Source organism: Neocloeon triangulifer, unplaced genomic scaffold (genome assembly GCF_031216515.1).
Source record: "Neocloeon triangulifer isolate White Clay Creek 2 clone unplaced genomic scaffold, ASM3121651v1 ptg000014l, whole genome shotgun sequence".
In the NCBI taxonomy this organism is placed as follows: domain Eukaryota; kingdom Metazoa; phylum Arthropoda; class Insecta; order Ephemeroptera; family Baetidae; genus Neocloeon; species Neocloeon triangulifer.
In genome coordinates this window covers 16945802-16964396 of record NW_026775556.1, presented here as the reverse complement: position 1 = coordinate 16964396, position 18595 = coordinate 16945802, and the positions used below count along the sequence as shown (strand labels likewise).

Below are 18595 nucleotides of genomic sequence, written 5' to 3'. Positions count from 1 at the left end.
AACAAAAAAGGCCGAATAAAAAATTAAATTGAAAAGGTATATAACTTGTGTATAATTAATGTAATTAATAAATTTTGTTAGTCACATTTACACATTAATATTTTTTAACTTACACCTGCATTTTGTTGACAACTTTATAAAATATACAATATCTCTCATTGTCACTAACATTTTCAATAATAAATAACGACATCACAAATCTTAGCTGAACGTAAGATTGAAATTCATGCATAAAATAAAAAGGTGTGCAGCACTGATGAAACAATTATGCAACGTAAGAGAAAAGCTTAACATTTACTCATTTTGAATGAAAACCGTTGATAAAATGCTTTAGCATGTAGCCACTCTCATGAGGTAATAATCAAAATGTATAATAGTAACAAGTTTAAACAAGTGCTAAGATTTAAATAACACTACAAAGGCGACTTTGTGACTGGCGCAGCTATTCTGGAGGCTGGGAGCCAGTTGAGAGGAAGGACATCAACCTCTAAAAGAATGGTTGCACACAAAAATAGGGAGTAGAGGGAAAGGAGGTAAATGCCGTAGCTGCGTTTTGTGGTGAATCCCATCAGAGGGAAGGCGATGAGTGACGATACGAGACTCAATGCGAGAAAAAGGGCTATCAAAGGGCCAACCTCTCCGTAATGAATCTACAATTAAATTGAAGTCAATTTGAAGCAAAATAAGTTTTAGAAACTATAAAAAACTCACATAAATTTTGTTCTCTCCACTCTCTATGGTTGCCATTGTGAATGAAATCCCAATACCTAATAAAATATCTAAAAAAATTTGGTCAGGGAAAATTTCGACTAGTTTTTTTAATTTACAAAAAGATTGATTTTTCGATTTTCTTAAAAGGATACTGAACAGTGGCCCTCCAAAGCAGGCCGAAAATCCCATCCTCTCAAATCCTTGCCTGGCGATTGAAAAATTCGTGATGAAATCTGCAAATCAAAAGTGAATGTCAATTTCTGTATCATTCAATTAAGCCAATTCTCTTTACCTCCAATACTATTACCCCAAGCAAGTACAGTCATGCCGAGCATAGTGTCGCTGAGGTTGGAGAGTATACCAATAGCTCTCAGCAAGTTGACGACCTCATTTGCCACCATGTATATTGTTACCACTGATCCAGCAAATCCGAGAAATGCAAAAACCTGACAAAATTAATACAAACAAAATCAAACAAAGTGATAAAAACAGAAAACACAATTCCATCAACTTACATTATGATATCGAGGGGGTCGATCGGGCTCAGTCGAATAAAATACCCAAACTGCAGCAAAAGCTCCAATGACACCAGCGATCACCCACAACTGCAGCCACGGCCACACCAAAGACACCGTGGCAACTAAAATAAGTCTAAGTCATAAAGATTTTTTTAAAATTGTACTTTAAGTACCTTGAGTAGCAAAAAGACAAAAAAGTGGGCATGTGAAACAGTGCAGGGCATTCAGAGGACGGCACCATCCATGTTTGGGTGCGGTGTAATTGACAACTGGTACCAAAAGGGTTAACGAGAGCACAACAGGTGCCTGGAGCCAGTGCAGACATTTGCTGGGAAAACACTGGTTTGCTTCCGTAGGTCCCGTCACCTCTGATAAGCCTGCCTTGAGCTCCCTCCAGATAAGTTTTGATGAATGTTCTTTGGCTGGATAATGTGTGCCTGTAATATTTTATAAATTACATGGTTTTGAACGAGTAAATTGTGGTAAAACAACCTGACAGGAGTGGGGTTGTTTCATCAGGGCCCACTTCTGGTGAAGACATAATTTCCTCCCTCAATCCCTGACTCCAAAGGTGACTCAGTCTTTCTTGGTGGATGGCCAGCTCTGAAAATGAAAGGATAGATTTTGTAAATTTCAAAAGCACAACCCAACTATAATTACCCTGCACTGTGCTGACAGTGTGAGATCTGGTGCGCTTTGTCTGCTCCACTTTGTCTTGAGTTGGAGACTCCGGAAGACTCCTGGACGAAGCCTCAAAACTAGATTTGCTTGCGTCTGATCTGGCCTCTTCAATGTCTTGCTCCGCATCAACAATCACTAATGTTGAAAAATTTATTGAAATTTATATTTTTAAACATAATTTAACAATTTACCTATTGGAGGTTGTGACTTGATATAAAATCTTTCTGTTAGTACCACAGTAATGTAAACCAAATAAAGAATGATGAAACCTAAAAACTTACATGAGTAAAAATTCCACTTCCTTTTACAAAAATCAAACCAACTGCCTCCCAGGTGGTGACCACCCCTTTGTAAAAAATGTAAAAGGTCCAGTACACGGCGCCAAGGTAGAAAATTATATCACGAAGGAAGGACCTGTCCATGACCTTGAAGGGTCTGATGGTGATGATGGCACCCGCTATGACTGTGGTCACAAACAGACCGGACCCAATCAGTTCTCCGAAGATGAGTTCCGATCGACCTCTGGGTGCACCAGCGAGTGAGGTAAATATGTCCGGAGAGCCATTTCCAAAGGCCAGGACAGTTACACCAGCCAAACTTTCCGAGAGGCCCAAGACCTTTGCGATCACAGTTAAAGCTGGGCAAAAGCTAAAAATAATAAAATTAATGCAATTAACGTGGAAAAAATATCACACAAACTTACAAGTCGTTGGCTGATTTGCCGAGCAAGAAAAACATGAGGACAAGCCATCCTACCTAAATGTATCAAATTATTATTTTTACACTGGTTTATTTTTAATTCAGCATTACGCAAATAGCGACGCCCAGGTATCTGGAGGAAGTTGAGAAGTCGCAATACAGCAGGTACAAGTATGGCACAAAAGAACTCTCGGTAAGGCAGTCGGCCGCCTCTTGCACAAACATACATTTTTCATCTTCCGGCAGCACCTGGACATTCACACACTTCTCCTGAAAGCAAAATTTTAATTTAAGGTCGTGTTAATATTTATGTCATTCTTGGTCCATAATATTGATAGCGATATAAAAGCGCATTCAAGGTTTTTGTGTAAGAATAATGGAAGCAATTTCATATTAATTTCTTCAATATGAAAACATTTAATTTAATTTATTAAATAAATACCTACTCTTTTACAGGAAAAAATTATAAATTTGAAATAGGCGATAAAAATTAATAATATTAATAAATTTGATGAAACAATAATAGTTTTAAACGAGTAATAATTAATTTATAAAATACGATTGTTTAATATATTATAAAAACAGAAGTTTCTTTTTCAAAATTTAATAACAAGAAAATTAAATGAAGTCAGTTACTTAACACGCGCAAACAAAAATAGAATGCAAAATAAATAAAATTTGCATAACGAACCACTTTTTTTCATCCACGCTAATGGAAGGCAAATTTCACACGTGCGTTAATTTTAAATTATCGTGCGTTGTAAGAAAAAAGTTGTCAATAAATTTTGAGACAAGGTTTGTTTGCGCAACGAGTTCTAAAAATACCAATATGGTGCTTGACATTCATGGAGTGTCACAAAATTCTGCGAATTTCCTAAGACGCGCGAGCAATTTTAGCCGCTTTTGACCACAAGGTCAGCTCTACGGCGTTGACGAATTAGGTGCCGACGAGCACCTTTACAGCAAAAATGCATTCAATTAGCTCGGATTACAGCGACTTTCTGCCGAGAGTTGATGGATAGTAAAAATGTGGAAGAAATCAAAGTCGCCTTTTTTCCGTTGCGCGTCAAGTGTTAATTTATGCACCAGACCGCGGCGCAAAAGCCAACGAAGTTTGCACAAGTTGTTTTCTTGTCTATTGCAACCTGCATGATCAATGCGAGTAAATTGATCCGCCTTTCCAATGCTAATAGGTCGTAAAGTGCACGCTCAAATTACTGCTGCGAATAAGTGGAAAATTTCAAAAACTGATACGAAGAAGTGCTATCGAAACATATTAATATTTATTTTGCACAGTTAAGTCACGCAGCGATTAAAAACGATCGCGTGTCTGATAACCAGCTCAAAAAAAATTTACAAAAGTAGGTACCTAATTATCATTAAAATTCGGAGATAAAATTAAATTTTGAAATCTTACCTGCTGGAGGTCTTCCAGCGAGGGCACCTTGTAGATGGTGAAAAGCAGGTGACGCACAAGTTGCGGTGCCGTCAGGTTGCTCATGTCAACTGCGAGCAGGTCAGGGTGTCACTGGCGGCGCTCTTGCCACTCGGCCGCATCCCTCCGCTCCATACAATCCTCTCCCACCCTAGACGAGCTGCAGGCAAAGAAATTTTTTTCATAGAGACCAATTGAAAGGAAAGGAATCGTTATATTGCCAACCGTAAGAGTTCTAAAAGTATTGAACCTTAAAAATAACTGTTTGAATAGTAATTTAAATTATTATAATGAAATTCTTTTATTTAAATTCTCCCCTTCCTGATTGACTGCACCTCTTAACTCAAAAACTTGACCTTAATTTAAATATATCACAAATGTAAAATGTATTCTTGCTTGCGCATTTCCATTATTCTAATTGGGCTTAATTTCAAGTTTGATTTTAAATTTAATTTAAAAACCAATAGACTGTTATGAAAAAAATAATATGAGACAAAATAAAACAATGCTGATTATTTTAAGTCTTTAACTTCGTTCGGAACATCATTAAAATTCAAACCAGTAAATCTCAAAATTCATAATACTGACAGTGCGAGACATTTTTATATCCTCATTGAAATAAAAGTTTGAAGATTTTAAAATTTGTTAAAAAGCATGCAGAACACAATCTTATGATATAATCACTTTGCTGATTTGTTTGTCCAATTTTAATCATTGGTTTAATCAGCTTTGTTTAAGATAAAGTGTGATCCTATTAGGAATAGGAAAGTACCAACTCAGAAAATTCCACTCAAAATTATCAAGATGCTGTTTAAAAATTGGCCGTGTGCAAAAATCTGGCACTTTTGTCTTGTGTCTTATAAACCAGCAGATCAGTTAGGCTGAAGACAAAGACACGATGGTGCTCAAGTTTTTGTGCCTAGCGTTGCTGGTAGCATGGGTAGGCGCGTCGTCTTTGGAACCCTCAGGAAGGGATTACGAGCTGATGAGGGAGCTGGGACAAAACCCTAGGACAGGACCCAACCTGATTGGCCACTCGGGACCTTTCCACCAGCGACACGAACGGAGCCAGGTTTCAAGTCAATTTCTAAATTAAAATAGGGAAATAAGATTTATTAAAATAGGAATCTTCCGAGGGGTCAACCAGGGCCTTGGAAGACTACCTCTTGCCCACCGGAATACGACCTTTGCACTACACCGTGGAGCTGATTCCGTACCTCCTGGAGACCCCTGGCAGAGAGTTCACCTTTGACGGAAAGGTTGACATCAAGATCTTTGTGGAAAAACCCACTTCCAGCATTGTGTTGCACGCCTTTGACCTTTCGAATTTCCAAGTTGAAGTCACCCAGGTAAAATAATTAATATGCAATCACTAATCTTATTTTGCACCATTATTGTTGAGAAACTGTTGTGATAAGATTTTGATTTGGGTTTTTTTGGCAACAAAACGATATCAGTGGAAAACATTGATAACCATCTCAAATTTGATAGACAAACACTGGAGCAGTGCAACCGCTGATTAACTGGAGTCTGGCCACTGACGACAGGCAATTTTTTACTTTGAACCTGGCCAGTACTCTTGTTAGCGGTCAAGAATACAATATTAAAGTCAACTTCACGGGAAATCTGAATACCGACGGCTTTGGGTTTTTCCGCAGTCAATACACCGATGAAAATGGAAACACGGAGTAACAGTTAAAAAAATTTGATGACATGCAATTTCATTTATAAAAATTTTATTAGCTGGCTTGCAACCACCCAGTTCGAGTCGACGGGCGCCAGGCAGTCATTCCCTTGCTTTGACGAACCCGCGCTTAAAGCAACATTTTCCATAATTTTGGCTCAAGCCCCTGGATATACCGCAGTTGCAAATATGCCCGTCGAAACTGTCTATGACAGCCCAGAGTAATTACATAATTTGCTAAAAATTATTTTTAATGAAATATAAATTATTTAGGTTGCCAGCTGGATGGAATTTCGCCAAATTCCAGGACTCTCCAGTCATGTCCAGCTACTTGGTAGCGTACACAACATCCAAATTCGGACGACTTGAAAGCACAAAGGACAGCAGGTTTAAAGAGACGGAATTTATTAAAATTGTACATTATTTCGGTAATTTAATAGATTTGCTGTTTGGGCTCGACCTTCCGAGCTTCAGTACGGCGCGTATTCAAATGATATTTCACCTGACCACTTTAACTACTACCAGACCTACACTCAGACCAATTATGGATTGCCAAAAGTAGACCAGCTTGCCTACCAGGACTTTTTCTCCGGCGCCATGGAAAATTGGGGCCACATTTCTTATGTGTATTTAAATCACAAAAATGTGAAAATATTTGAAATATCAAATTGTATATTATTTAAACAGGGAGCGCCTGCTATTGTGGAATCCAGCAACCGGCTCTCAGGGTTCCAAGCAGCTGGTAACCCAGGTCGTCTCTCACGAACTGACGCACCAATGGTTTGGAGACATTGTCAGCCCTACTTGGTGGAACGACCTCTGGCTCAACGAGGGATTCGCCACTTACTTTGAGTTTTTTGCAACAGGAGACGTAAGAATTTGATAAAATGAAAGTTTTATTTAAAAAATATATATGTAAAAATATTTTCAGTTGAACCCCACTTGGAATATGGATCAGCAATTCCAAGTTGACAACATGTACGACGCATTTGCCGCAGACGAATTTTTCCTCACTAGCCACCCTGTGCACGCAAACGTTGACAGCCCCAACTCTATCGACTCGATATTTGACTACATGTCCTACAACAAGGGCGGCTGTCTGGTCAGGTTCATGATCAACCTGATGGGACCCGAAAACTTCCGAAGTGGAATTTTCGATTACATGAGAAACCAGTAATAATATTTAATATTTTTAAGCAGTCCAAAGGTTTTGCTCTGTGTTCACAGTTTTTTTTTACTTAAATTTCACTGATTGACTAAAGAGCCATAATAGATAGTCACCAGGTTTTTTTTTTATTCTTTTATTAAAATTGTATATTTTAAATATAGTGCCTACTCTGCTGCTCATCAAGATGATCTTTTCGCCGCCCTGGCACCTCACGTCCCTGCTGGAGTCCTTCCCAATGGCGTCACTTTTGCCCAGGTCATGAATTCGCTCACCTTGCAGGAAGGAGTGCCTGCCGTTACAGTAACTAGGGACTACGCTACCCAGACGGCCCAGGTCACGCAAAAGCGTTTCTCCATCAACGGCCCTGAACAGTGGCCGATCCCGCTGACCTTGACCTCTCAGGCCGAGCTTAACTTTGACAGCCAAACTCCAGCAAGCTGGCTTCTAACGGACTCTCAGGAGTTGGGCGCCGCCGAAGGAATCCCTCTGGACAATCAGTGGGTCCTTTTGAACATCAAGCAGACTGGTGCGGAAAAAGATTGAATCACGTTGAGAGAAAAACAATAATAATTTAATTCAAGGTTACTTCAGAGTTAACTATGACCAAGCTAACTGGGACATGCTCTTTGCGTTCCTGAACGACCCACAGACCGCAGATCTGATTGACCCTTTGAATAGAGCCCAGATTCTTGACGATTCCCTTGCCTTTGGAGTTACAGGGCTGCTGGATTATAAGACCGCCCTTTCAAGCACCCTGTACCTCCACCATGAGACGCAGTACGGACCTTGGGCTGCAGCCCTTCGCAGACTAGAGTTCATCAGGGACAGAATGTATCAAACCGCAGAGTCAAAGAGTCTTTTCAACAAGTAAACTCTATCAACGTAATGAGAATTTGCTTTATCGAGAAAAATTTCAGGTATGTGAGCGCCAAGCTGGAAAATATTTTCAACAGCGTCAATGGTCTGTACCCTGAAAGTGAGGAAAGCCACATAACTGGAGTTACTCGCACCCTTGTGTCAAGATGGGCCTGCAACACTGGCTTGGAAGCGTGCAATCATCAGGGACAGGCCCTTGCTAGGCAGTGGAAGCAAACTGATGCTCAGAACCCGTAAGAAATAAGTGCCTAAAATAAAAAGACTTGGCTTGTGAGGATTTTGTAATACAGAATTAACCCCGACATTCGCGCCACATCTTATTGCGCCGGTATGCGCCAAGGAACTCTAGACGACTACAACTTCTACATTTCCCAATACTTGAGTGCCGAAACTGCCGAAGACCGAACCCAGTTGCTTGGTGCATTGGGATGCGCTTCTGATATTGCACTTCTTGAGCAGTAAGAGTAAAAGTATATATTTTTAACTCACCTAAGGAAGACACCTTCAGCTTTTTGTATGAAATTCTGCCTACTGCTTCGTACATCAAGGAGGGTGATGCACTCGGTGTGTTCTTCTCTGTGTACAGCAACCCAATTGGCACTGATCTTGCTCTTGATTTCCTCATCCAAAACTTCGCTGTGCTGAAAAATAAGTATGAACAAAATACAATTAATCAATAATTATTATCATATCTAATTATAATTCATTATTAATTTTTCAGGATGAACATTGGTTTTGCCTTTGCAGCCATTTCCGAGAAGCTTAATACCCAAACCCACTATGAGAAGGTTGGAAATAAATCATCAAAATTTGAATGTTACCTTTAAATTTCCATTTTCTAGATCCAACTGTTCCTCGATGACCACAGGCTGGAACTGTCACAGCAGGAGCAGAACAACATCGAGGGAGCCTTATCCCAGCTGACAGCCATTCTAGAATGGAATGCTGCACATCTGGGAGAAGTCATGCTTTTCTTTGTTCAAAATCAGTTGTAATTCATGACAAAAGAATAAATTGACTTGTTAATCATAAAATGAAAATTGTAAATTAATTGGATGAAAGTGTTTAACACAAAATTTGCAAAGAACTGGCATTATTTTAATTTATTATAGGAGGTTAATTTATCCGTTTCACTAAAATACATCACGGCTTTACAGAAATCGTCTTTCTTTGAAGTAATACAAAGTCAATTTTGTGTGAATAATTATCACGGTTGCATTTTAACAACACTCAGAGCCTGCATTTCTTCTAAGCTTGGGTGCTGCATTTTTGCCGAAATGGTTTCAACAAGACGAGCGTGAACAGAGGTAGACGGAATCACATTCGGCTGGACCTGGTTAAAAAATTCATCAACATTGAAAATGAAAAAGAAAGGTTTTACCTTCAGGGCAAGGTAAAGATCAAAGAGGTTGATGGGCTGGCGTGCATTCTCCTGGCCTGGAGAGGCGGCCGCCAATTCCTGTGCAGCTTGCTGCTCGGCCTCCTCCAGTCGAGGCTTCTTTGAAGGAGGCCCTTCTTGTCTGGGCAGAAGGGGCGGAGGTCTGCTGCCAAGACCAAAAGCAAAGCGGCCGTCCCTCAAACGGTGGCCGCCTCTGAGACGCACCACAGCTTCAAGGACAGCCTTCACAATGCCCCTGGTGGCCTCGACGAGGCACAGGGCCACATCGTAACGTGCCCCTTGGAGGCCGTGGTCCCATCCGGCCACCAGCAGCCGGCCCATCATGAGGCCAAGGTCGGGCAAGTGCGCTTCAGAGTGCACGGGGGTCTGCAGGGGCAAGGGGGCTTGCGCTGCCTGAGCCCTGGCAGGCCGAGACTCTTTGACAAATGCTGCTGGCTCGACTGTCTCGAAAGGGCCCAAAGGTGGCTCTGGTGAAGAAAAGACCTTGCTGGAGGTTGTGAATGGGCTGCTCAGACGGAGACTTTCAGCAAGAGGTTGGCATTGGTTCAGCAAAGATAGCAAGAAGTGGTTGTGGAGTCGTGCCGCTTCAGGAGGAAGCAGTTTCCTTGCATAGAAATCAAAGTCCTCCTTCGACATCTGAAGATTTTTTCAGCCATTTAAATTGGTACATAAATTAACATTATAAATTCTTTGCAATATATATTATCTTTGTAACGTACTAAAAATTAAAAATAAATGTATTTTGAAAAAAAAAATTGAAATGACTTTATACAACAACAACACAACATGCCGCCGCATAATACTGATTTTTTAAATTTTCTCTATTTATTATTTCTCACCTTCATCCTGAACCATGTCTTCAAGAGAGTAAAGTATCTGTAAATAAAGTTTTATTTAAACTTAAAACTGAAAATTATACTCGAAACTGAAATAAGTTGTATTTAAAATTATGCAAAAATTAAGCAAACCTTTTTAGTAAAGGCAAAACTTACTTGTTGGAATTTTCGTCGCCTAGGATCTCAATGATTTTGGCTCGAATCAGATTCGATTCCGGAAATTCAGTGGTCATCTTTGCTTCGATCGTTTATGGCTAATTTAAAATTTAGTAGTTAATTCAACGTCCTTTTTGTGATTATTTCAGAAAATTCAGAAAACCCGGCTAATGTTTTGTTTATAATCTTTGTTTTCGACATGCTCCTTAAGAGGGCGCTGCAAAGCGAATGCGGCGCGAAAGCAAACGTACTTTTAAAAGTTGCATTCCACTACCGCTTGAATGTGGCCCGAACACCAGATAACAGTCTGTGGGCTGGAGTGAGCTGAAGTCGTAAAGCTTTTTAAAGAAATATCATGAGAGCTAAATCTTTTTCTACGTCTTGGAGAAAGTCTGTGACTAGTTGGTCAGAAAATGTTTTTCCAGGAATTTCAAGTTATAAAGGTGGTATTTTTTCTAAATAATTATATAAAAATATATAAGTTGTATTTAATTACATAATAAATTAATATTTTTAGGAGATTCTTTTGAATGTAGTCTTGTATTGCAAATGCTCTTGTATTTTGATGCAGTATTTTTCCCATTTTGGGCTGTGACGATAGGATCAGTTTACAACATCAAGGCAAGTTTCAAATTACTATTATAAACTCAATGTCTTAATCTTAAATCATGCGCCTTTAGTATGACTATCTGAGTAGCACTTACAAATTCATCAGCATAACTATGCTAGCTTCAATATTTGTTGTCCAAATTGTCCGGCTCTATCTTGGTTACTTAGGCAATTTGACTGAAAAGGTATTAAATATTTTCGACAATTTCATAAAATAATTTAAATAGGAAAAAATTAAATAATAATTAATAAAAAAATAATAATTAAATCCCATATTTTTGGATCCGAGATTCCTGAACTGGCAGCTTTTTGGATGCTTTCCGTCCTGCTTCAGTTGCCGATGGAACTTTTCCTGATACTTTCGCGAGGAATAAAATCTACACCGCCAGAGTACACAGTTAATATTATATTGTTGCTGCTGCTCGTGCTGCAGCTTCTGTCTGGTTATCAGGCGCTAACCAGGGCAGCACAGCATCATGCAGACCGCTTCCGCCAATCTCATCAATAGTGAGAATTTAAAAATCTACTTCTTTTATTTTGTATGGATATAATAAAAATGTACATGTAGTGAAAATGTCATTTTTATTGATTGAACAATCTGTCCGAGTGATAAACTTTAAATTAGTTAACAACCTCTTCATTTGAACAACTATAACACTAATTGTGGTCAGCAACAATACGTGAGACTGCACAGTGTAAAGGGAAATATAAGAAGCACAGGTTTTGATTTTTTTGCACTCGCAAAATTCAAATGAATAACAAATGAGCTTCATGCACAAAGGTGGACAAGCTTTCAATTTTCAGGCACTCCTTGCATGGCCTTATCTGCCAAAATCACATTTAGCCATATCAGCGAAAACAGCTGAGTTTTGCATTATGCACCATTTTATAAAAATACCCTGATTTCATTTGGCTACTCCTCAATTTGGCAATTATTTTAATTTTGAGCTAGATTATATAAATAGCTGCAGGTTTAAAAATATTATCCCAGCACTTACTAAGTTAATAATTTTATAACATCTAAAAATTTGATAAAATTAGACGAAATGCAACAGAAATTACTTTTCTTTAAGTTAAAATGGGTCCCGATATTAGAAATATTTAACAAAAATTAAAATGACACATTCCGAAGTGAGTTCGTAAAATTACGCACCGGCCTCCAAGTCAAGTTCATTGTCCAGGTAAAGTTGGTCAATGATGGCAATTGTTTGTTTCAGGCTGGTAACCACAGGAGCCAGGTCACGGATAACAGCTTCCTCACGACCTTCCACTCCCTTTGACATGGTCAGCACTAATTTACTTCTGTTTGGACATTTGCTACACAGGAACTGCAAAAACGTGTCTTTTAATCAAAGCTGTGAATAATTTTTCAAATTAATAGTGACTTACGCCAAAAGTTTTTCGAATGATGAAATTGTGGTATCTCTCAAGAGTGGTTTGATAGGCAACGGTCAGATGGGGTGAAACATTCTCTACCTTTTCACCATTCTCTGAGTCTTTAAGAATAGCCTCCAAAAACACTTGGAAGAAATGGAGTGCTCTAAAAATAAAAAATGGATTATAATAGGGTAAAAAATTCTTTAAATAAAAAATAACCTTTTTAACCAAAGAAGTGCATCTGTTGCAAAGATTCCTCCCTGCTGCTTTTCAGCAATAATCATATCATGAAGGGTTGAGTGATTCGAGGGACTCTTTTGATACTGCTTTGTGAGTTTCTATGATAAAAGTTTGCATTTTATTAAAAAAATATATAAAAAATTGTGCGATACAAACCGTTATGTTCCCATTCATATCCAATTTCACGACAGAGAAAATAGTGCCAAAGAGATCTATAATCATGAGTACAATTTTGAGTTATTAAATCTTTTAGAAAAATATAGCACAATTATACCAATTAGTGTGACAACCCCTTTAGCTGCCTCGAGGAATTCAAGGGTATCAATTTTGTCTTCTTTTGGCTTTGGGAATATTAGTTTGCCAGATGCAAACACAGTCTCCTCGTTTTGGCTCGACATTTTGCTGAGCGGCTTATCTCATCTTATCGCCAACCTAGGTAGCACAGCACAAAATTTGTGCATCAGATAATTCGGAGTGAACTTTTGTTGAAATTCAAAAGCTCCAATCCCAATCACATGTATTATTTCAATCGATTTATTAAAAAGGCAATGATCGCAATTTTTTAATGTTTTCTTCCAATATAAAAATCGTCACTTTAATAATAACAAACAAAATGTGTATTTTTTATATCAATCAAATAATTGATGATTTCAAATTAACACCTTAATAATGCTGTATAATTATAGAAAAAGCGGAAAAAGAAAATCCATGTATGTATGGTATTAGTTTGAAAATAAATATATATATTATGAAAGACATCTTTTTAAGGAAGCTTTCAATGGGTTTTAAAATCACACGCGTCCTTTTCCTCTCCGGACAATAGGATGTGTGCCTAGGGTGAGCCTCTAACAGATGTTGCAACCATACAAATAAAATAATTGATTATAATATACTAAATAAAACTTGGGAAAGTTAAAAGTGTTACAAGAACATTACATTTTTTAAATAAATTATGAAGAATTTCTCACCCAAATTTACTCAAGATTGCAGCAAATTTTAGGAAGTTACGTTGACAGATGCACGTCAGGATCACGCTCGAAACACGAACACCTGCAAACTAAAATCAAAAGAAACGAGCACCAGCCTGGCTGACTGGCACCACAGGCACCAGCAGGCGACGTGTTCGGTTTGTTTACTTTTTGCAAATTTTTACCGGTTACAGATAACCACAAAATAAACTGGCGTAAAAGTCCAAGTTGTTTGAAAAATTTGAAATTGAATAAAATAAAATCAGGCTCAAAACTAGTTTGATTGCTATTTAATTCCAGATTACAGTCTAATTAAACAAAATTGTGAAAAATTAATTCCATAGAAACCGGTTTCTTACCTTTCAACTAACCGGTATTACACCCACGTGATGTATGTGGGCGTGTTTTGCATTAGACAGGCAAAACAAAGAAAGTCGAAAAATTTTCAACCCTTTTACATTATTATGGTATGCTAATGCAATTGACGCGGTGCTGGCATTTTCCACACACAGATGAATCACACAGCGTAGATCATATAGGCGCTGCGGGTCGAAAATTAATTCACGTGACCTGACCGCTATAATTGCCTGCTTCAAACCATACGAGAACAACTTCATCAACTCCGAGTACTACTGCTTGAGCGTGTGTTTGTTAGTTCGGAGCTCTCCGTTGGATTTTGTGGGTAAATTAATTACGCCCAGATAAATTTTACGAGGATTTAAATATAATTCATTTGTCATTGATTTTTCAATCATTTAGATTTATTGGCATGTTAAAAATTACAACGATTTGTAAAAAAATTATTCAGACAATAATTAATTAGAAAAAAATATTTTTCTCTTACATTAAATTAATTCAGTTATTAAAATTTTTAAAGATCAAATATACAATGTAATAATTTTTCAGGCTTTTTACTAAAATGGAGGCAGAAGAAGCTCGGTCGGATCAGGTATTTTTAACTTAAATTTTGTATTTAGAAATACAATGACACAAAATAAATCCTATTTCAGCCTCTAACGATGAATGGCCAAGAAGCAGGGGGCGATGAAGATATTAATGCGCCATTACTTCCAGTAGACGAAGAGCCGCTTTTCCCCGTCGCCTGCAATGTGAGAAAAATCACCCAGTTTCTTGCGTGTCTGTCTGTCACCTGCGGAGCTTTCTGTCTTGGAACAGTTTTAGCCTGGACGTCTCCTGTTGGCGAGAGACTGAAAAAGGGTGATTTGGGATTTCCTGTAGGTTTTTGCAAATTATAATACCAGACAAAGTATTAAATAAAAAATTCCATCAGATTTCACAAGCCCAGCTTGGTTGGGTGGGCTCCTTGGCCGGATTGGGAGCAGCACTGATGTCACCCATTGCAGGCCAACTTGTCGACAGACTTGGCCGAAAGGCATGCATGATTGCACTCTGTGCACCTCTGTGCGCAGGGTGGCTCTTGGTTGCATTTGCCAAGAACCCTGCCATGCTGTACAGTGGGCGACTTATCTCTGGTGCAAGTGGTGGCGCCTTCTGTGTTGCCATCCCAGTCTACGTGTCTGAAGTGGCCCATCCTGCAATGCGAGGTGCCCTGGGCTCACTTTTCCAACTCCAGGTTGTGATGGGCGTTGAAATGGCTTATGTAATCGGCCCATTGGTTAGCTTAAAAAATTTTATGTTTCAAATAAACTTAATAAATTATTTTTTTACAGGTTCCTGTGTTCTGGCTGTCAGCAATATCGGCTATCCTGCCAGTGGTGGCAGCAATGGCCATTCTTGTTTTTGCGCCAGAATCGCCATCATATTTACTTCGGAGAGGCAGACTTAATGCTGCTCACGATTCACTCCAGTGGCTCTGGGGCAACGATTGCGATTTGAGAAGAGAACTCAACGAGATGACCAGACAAAGTTCAACAGGTAAATCACAGCGAATTTTCTTTTTAAATTAATTACATTTTTTTTTTATTTGTGATTTTGCAGAACGATCCATTTCGATAAAAACAGTTTTCCTTCAAAGAGCCACTTTAATTGCTGTTGGTAAGAGAAAATTAATTTTCCATTTGAGGATTGTTGGCAGAGATTTTATTTTCCTTTTAGGCTTAATGGCGTTCCAGCAGTTCTCTGGAATCAACGCCGTCGTCTTTTACACAGAAGAAATATTTGCCGCTGCTGGAGGCTCGGTGCAGGGAGCAACAGCGGCTGCCATTGTCGGAGCTGTCCAAGTGGCCGCCACCTTCCTCTCATTCCTGATAGTGGACAAAGCAGGTCGACGGCCGTTGCTGCTTCTCTCAGGCGCTGTGATGGCCGCTTGCTGCACCACCCTGGGTGCCTTCTTCTTCTTCAAGGACAGAGGCCAAGACCTATCGTCCCTAGGCATGCTGCCAGTGCTCACAGTCTGTCTCTACTTTGTTGTTTTCTCTCTCGGATTCGGACCAGTGCCTTGGCTCATGTTGGGAGAACTCTTTGCCCCAGAGGTCAAGGGTGTTGCTGGCTCGGTGGCCTCGGCGACCTCATGGTGGCTCACCTTCGTGGTTACTGCACAATTTGAGCCCGTTGTGTCTGCCATTGGCGAAGGCCCCACGTTTTGGTGCTTTGCGAGTCTCACAACTATAGGAGTGCTGTTTGTAGCCCTGTTTGTGCCAGAGACCAAAGGCAGGACCCTGGAGCAGATCCAGACTAGTCTCAACTCACCCAGTTAAACTTTTGCAAAACATCAAGAAGGTAATAATCATTTCCATGACTTGTAAGGGGATAGACTACAACTTTTAATACAATCATAGTAGGGAAAGATATATTTTAAAAGTAAAAATGGGATCTTATGTCTATAATTTTAAAGGGTCTTATATATTTTGCAAAGACTGCATGACTCATTGAGAAACGACCAGCTTTATGATAGAATAGTTTGGAATAGTTAATAGGTTTAATAGAAATCTGTACTTTGATTACTCTGATTGCCTCGTTTCAGATTCAAATCATGCATTAATAATTATTGTTGCCTGAAACCCGCTAGGAGAAACATTTTAATACTGAAGATTACATAAATGCAAATATTTAAAGTGATAATATAAAATTTTCGTCGCAATGACAAGAAGTGTATGTCATTATTCATGTTTGCAAGAGGCTGTGGCTCCTAATCACAATGATTGTGGTAAATGGGGATGGGGCTGTTACATTACAAAATTATCAATATAATAATAATAATTATCAATATGCTTTATAATAAAATACGGGACAATTACAATAAAGTAATCTTTGATGTGTAAACGCAATAATGGTTCTATTTTTAAATTTCCAATTCTCTTAATGTGGAAATAGTGAAAGTAGGCAACCGGCAAAGAAAGCGTGAACAGCAGGTTGCATAACTCGATACTTCTAGGCGCTTTCCTTTGCATGAATAGAATATCATGATATAAAATATTTTTGAACTGCTGTAAAACAAAAAACTTCTTTTATTTAATATTATTTTATTGAATAGTGTTCTGTTCTTCATAAAATATTTCTGACGTTTTTTAAGTCAAAATCTTTTAGCATGTCATAGTTCGATGCGCAAAATATTTAGATGTGTTTTGTAGTGCTTCCTTCTCAGAATATGGAGGCGCGTAGTTGAGACAGATCGCAGCCCTGAGGCCGTTGAAATACGCGACGCCACCAAAAATACACACTAAAGCGGTGGGATGAACGGGCAATTTTCCACCCACCACAGTAGTCACTTTTTCAATAGCCCAAGCAATCGGCAGTGAAGCGGCCAAAGGGAGCCAATAGTAGGAGTCTTTTATGACGTCAGGGCCCAATATTTTCTTCATTAAGTCAAATGGATGTGGCACCAAAGTGTCGTCAGTGACCAAAACAGGCAGACCGCATGCCGACAAGTTTGGATTGGTAATAGGCTCTGCTTGAAGCGAATCTTTGGCTCGAATAAACGCCCATGCCGCATTGCCTGCAATTAAATGTTTTAAAATATTTATCATTGGCTGTCAAATTTTATAAAAAAACCTGCATAAGTGAATTGCATTTTGCAACCTGGCCCACCAGGTCCTTGCATGTCTATCAAATGTCCTTTGAGGGCTGAGGCCGCCTTGATAGCTGCGTTTGTGAAGCGTGGTTCCAGTTCTCCATATAAGAAAGTTGGCCGCAGAGCTGTGACCCTCAAACGGTCTTTACCTAAAAATTGAAATTATTATTTTTCTCTAATTTTCTGCCCTTTTTAAAAATTACCATTTGACAAGTAAGACATATTTTCTGATAGTACTAATTTTTCTGCCCTTAATTTTGAAGCAGCATAAGGTGGCAGTTGATCAATGTAGTGAGGTGGATCAGCTCGGTGCTCAGGAAGTCCCACGACCATTGGAAAAGGTCCCATACGAGGTCTCAGAGTGACCTCCGCTGTGCTACAATGTACCAAAATGGGCACATTTTCTTCCTTGCATAGGTCAATAACCGTTTGTGTTCCTATGAATTCCATAAAATTGTATATTAATCAAGTTCAATAATCGCATTTTTAAAATTATATCAGAATGGAAATAAATTACCTTCCAAATTAACTCTATGCAATTCATCAGCATCAGCAGGAAAGGAGTAGTCAACGAAGGCGGCCAAATGCATTACGCACGTCGCACCCCTAAACGCGTGCCGCGCCGCTTCTTTGTCACAAATGTCAGCAACAAAGCTCTTTACTGGCACTTCATTTATGAAATCTAATTTCAAAATTATATTTCAGAATAAAACTGCAAAAAAATTTAAGTTACTAACCCAACTTATTAATATAAGGCACTAGATCCAAAATTCGAATTTCGGTCAAATTATTTCCATCTCTCATTTCCAATTCTCTAACCAAGTGCTGGCCAAGAAAACCATTACCTCCTTTGAAAAAAATAACAAATTTACGGATACAGGAAAATCGTGAAACAAACTAACCTGTTATTAGAACTACGTCTTTTCTGCTTTCCCTCCTCATTTCAGGAAAATTAATTATCAACTTTTTGTCTCTAGCAAGAGCAAATTGATTGAAGCGCGGCTTATCACCAAATGAGATTTCTGTTTACTAGAGCTACTATTAAATGCTGCTGTGGTAATCACTTTCATTGCCCTCACTTTCTTTTGACAAGTTATAAAATAGGTGCCGTGGCCTGTGTTGCTACCTGTAGTCTGTCGAGCGCCTCAGGGAAGAGCCACACAAAAATAGCCAGAAAAACATAACATGTTTATAAGCACGTTCACATAAAATAGATTGTTTTTCGTAATTTTGAGCTTCTTAAATGC

General features: G+C 38.8%; 7 protein-coding genes across 7 annotated transcripts; 3 read left to right on the top strand and 4 right to left on the bottom strand.

Annotated features, from left to right (window-relative positions):
* Positions 1 to 239: 239 nt before the first annotated feature.
* Positions 240 to 4195, bottom strand: LOC132199453 (mitochondrial sodium/calcium exchanger protein-like). The gene is made up of 13 exons (XM_059624165.1): positions 4027 to 4195; positions 2721 to 2879; positions 2614 to 2666; positions 2230 to 2558; positions 2102 to 2179; positions 1890 to 2045; positions 1722 to 1832; positions 1403 to 1666; positions 1227 to 1351; positions 1004 to 1157; positions 864 to 944; positions 712 to 779; positions 240 to 650 (listed from the first exon to the last, which is right to left on the bottom strand). Exons 1-13 carry the CDS (start codon positions 4108 to 4110, stop codon positions 414 to 416), a joined length of 1899 nt encoding a protein of 632 aa, XP_059480148.1. The 5' UTR covers positions 4111 to 4195; the 3' UTR covers positions 240 to 413.
* Positions 4196 to 4904: 709 nt separating this feature from the next.
* LOC132199452 (aminopeptidase Ey-like) lies at positions 4905 to 8821 on the top strand. The gene is made up of 15 exons (XM_059624164.1): positions 4905 to 5116; positions 5169 to 5393; positions 5536 to 5732; positions 5788 to 5949; positions 6002 to 6115; positions 6169 to 6354; positions 6416 to 6599; positions 6660 to 6901; positions 7058 to 7422; positions 7478 to 7763; positions 7814 to 8005; positions 8063 to 8230; positions 8281 to 8424; positions 8494 to 8560; positions 8615 to 8821. The coding sequence occupies exons 1-15, from the start codon at positions 4943 to 4945 to the stop codon at positions 8765 to 8767; spliced, it is 2859 nt and encodes a 952-aa protein (XP_059480147.1). The 5' UTR covers positions 4905 to 4942; the 3' UTR covers positions 8768 to 8821.
* Positions 8822 to 8857: 36 nt separating this feature from the next.
* Positions 8858 to 10367, bottom strand: LOC132199454 (transcriptional adapter 1-like). Its single transcript, XM_059624166.1, has 4 exons — positions 10164 to 10367; positions 10011 to 10047; positions 9154 to 9807; positions 8858 to 9105 (listed from the first exon to the last, which is right to left on the bottom strand). Exons 1-4 carry the CDS (start codon positions 10238 to 10240, stop codon positions 8980 to 8982), a joined length of 894 nt encoding a protein of 297 aa, XP_059480149.1. The 5' UTR covers positions 10241 to 10367; the 3' UTR covers positions 8858 to 8979.
* A 76-nt stretch (positions 10368 to 10443) lies between these two features.
* LOC132199456 (transmembrane protein 17-like) lies at positions 10444 to 11508 on the top strand. Its single transcript, XM_059624169.1, has 4 exons — positions 10444 to 10606; positions 10681 to 10784; positions 10844 to 10957; positions 11062 to 11508. Exons 1-4 carry the CDS (start codon positions 10519 to 10521, stop codon positions 11278 to 11280), a joined length of 525 nt encoding a protein of 174 aa, XP_059480152.1. The 5' UTR covers positions 10444 to 10518; the 3' UTR covers positions 11281 to 11508.
* On the bottom strand, positions 11338 to 13514 carry LOC132199455 (glycolipid transfer protein). The gene is made up of 6 exons (XM_059624167.1): positions 13358 to 13514; positions 12664 to 12821; positions 12546 to 12601; positions 12369 to 12487; positions 12162 to 12312; positions 11338 to 12100 (listed from the first exon to the last, which is right to left on the bottom strand). Exons 2-6 carry the CDS (start codon positions 12785 to 12787, stop codon positions 11918 to 11920), a joined length of 633 nt encoding a protein of 210 aa, XP_059480150.1. The 5' UTR covers positions 12788 to 12821; positions 13358 to 13514; the 3' UTR covers positions 11338 to 11917.
* A 425-nt stretch (positions 13515 to 13939) lies between these two features.
* Positions 13940 to 16651, top strand: LOC132199495 (facilitated trehalose transporter Tret1-like). The gene is made up of 7 exons (XM_059624276.1): positions 13940 to 14039; positions 14264 to 14306; positions 14368 to 14592; positions 14649 to 14993; positions 15049 to 15253; positions 15317 to 15373; positions 15434 to 16651. Exons 2-7 carry the CDS (start codon positions 14277 to 14279, stop codon positions 16033 to 16035), a joined length of 1464 nt encoding a protein of 487 aa, XP_059480259.1. The 5' UTR covers positions 13940 to 14039; positions 14264 to 14276; the 3' UTR covers positions 16036 to 16651.
* Positions 16652 to 16860: 209 nt separating this feature from the next.
* LOC132201824 (3 beta-hydroxysteroid dehydrogenase/Delta 5-->4-isomerase type 4) lies at positions 16861 to 18290 on the bottom strand. Its single transcript, XM_059628325.1, has 6 exons — positions 18251 to 18290; positions 18086 to 18196; positions 17866 to 18030; positions 17552 to 17785; positions 17330 to 17497; positions 16861 to 17273 (listed from the first exon to the last, which is right to left on the bottom strand). Exons 1-6 carry the CDS (start codon positions 18288 to 18290, stop codon positions 16861 to 16863), a joined length of 1131 nt encoding a protein of 376 aa, XP_059484308.1.
* Positions 18291 to 18595: the final 305 nt, after the last annotated feature.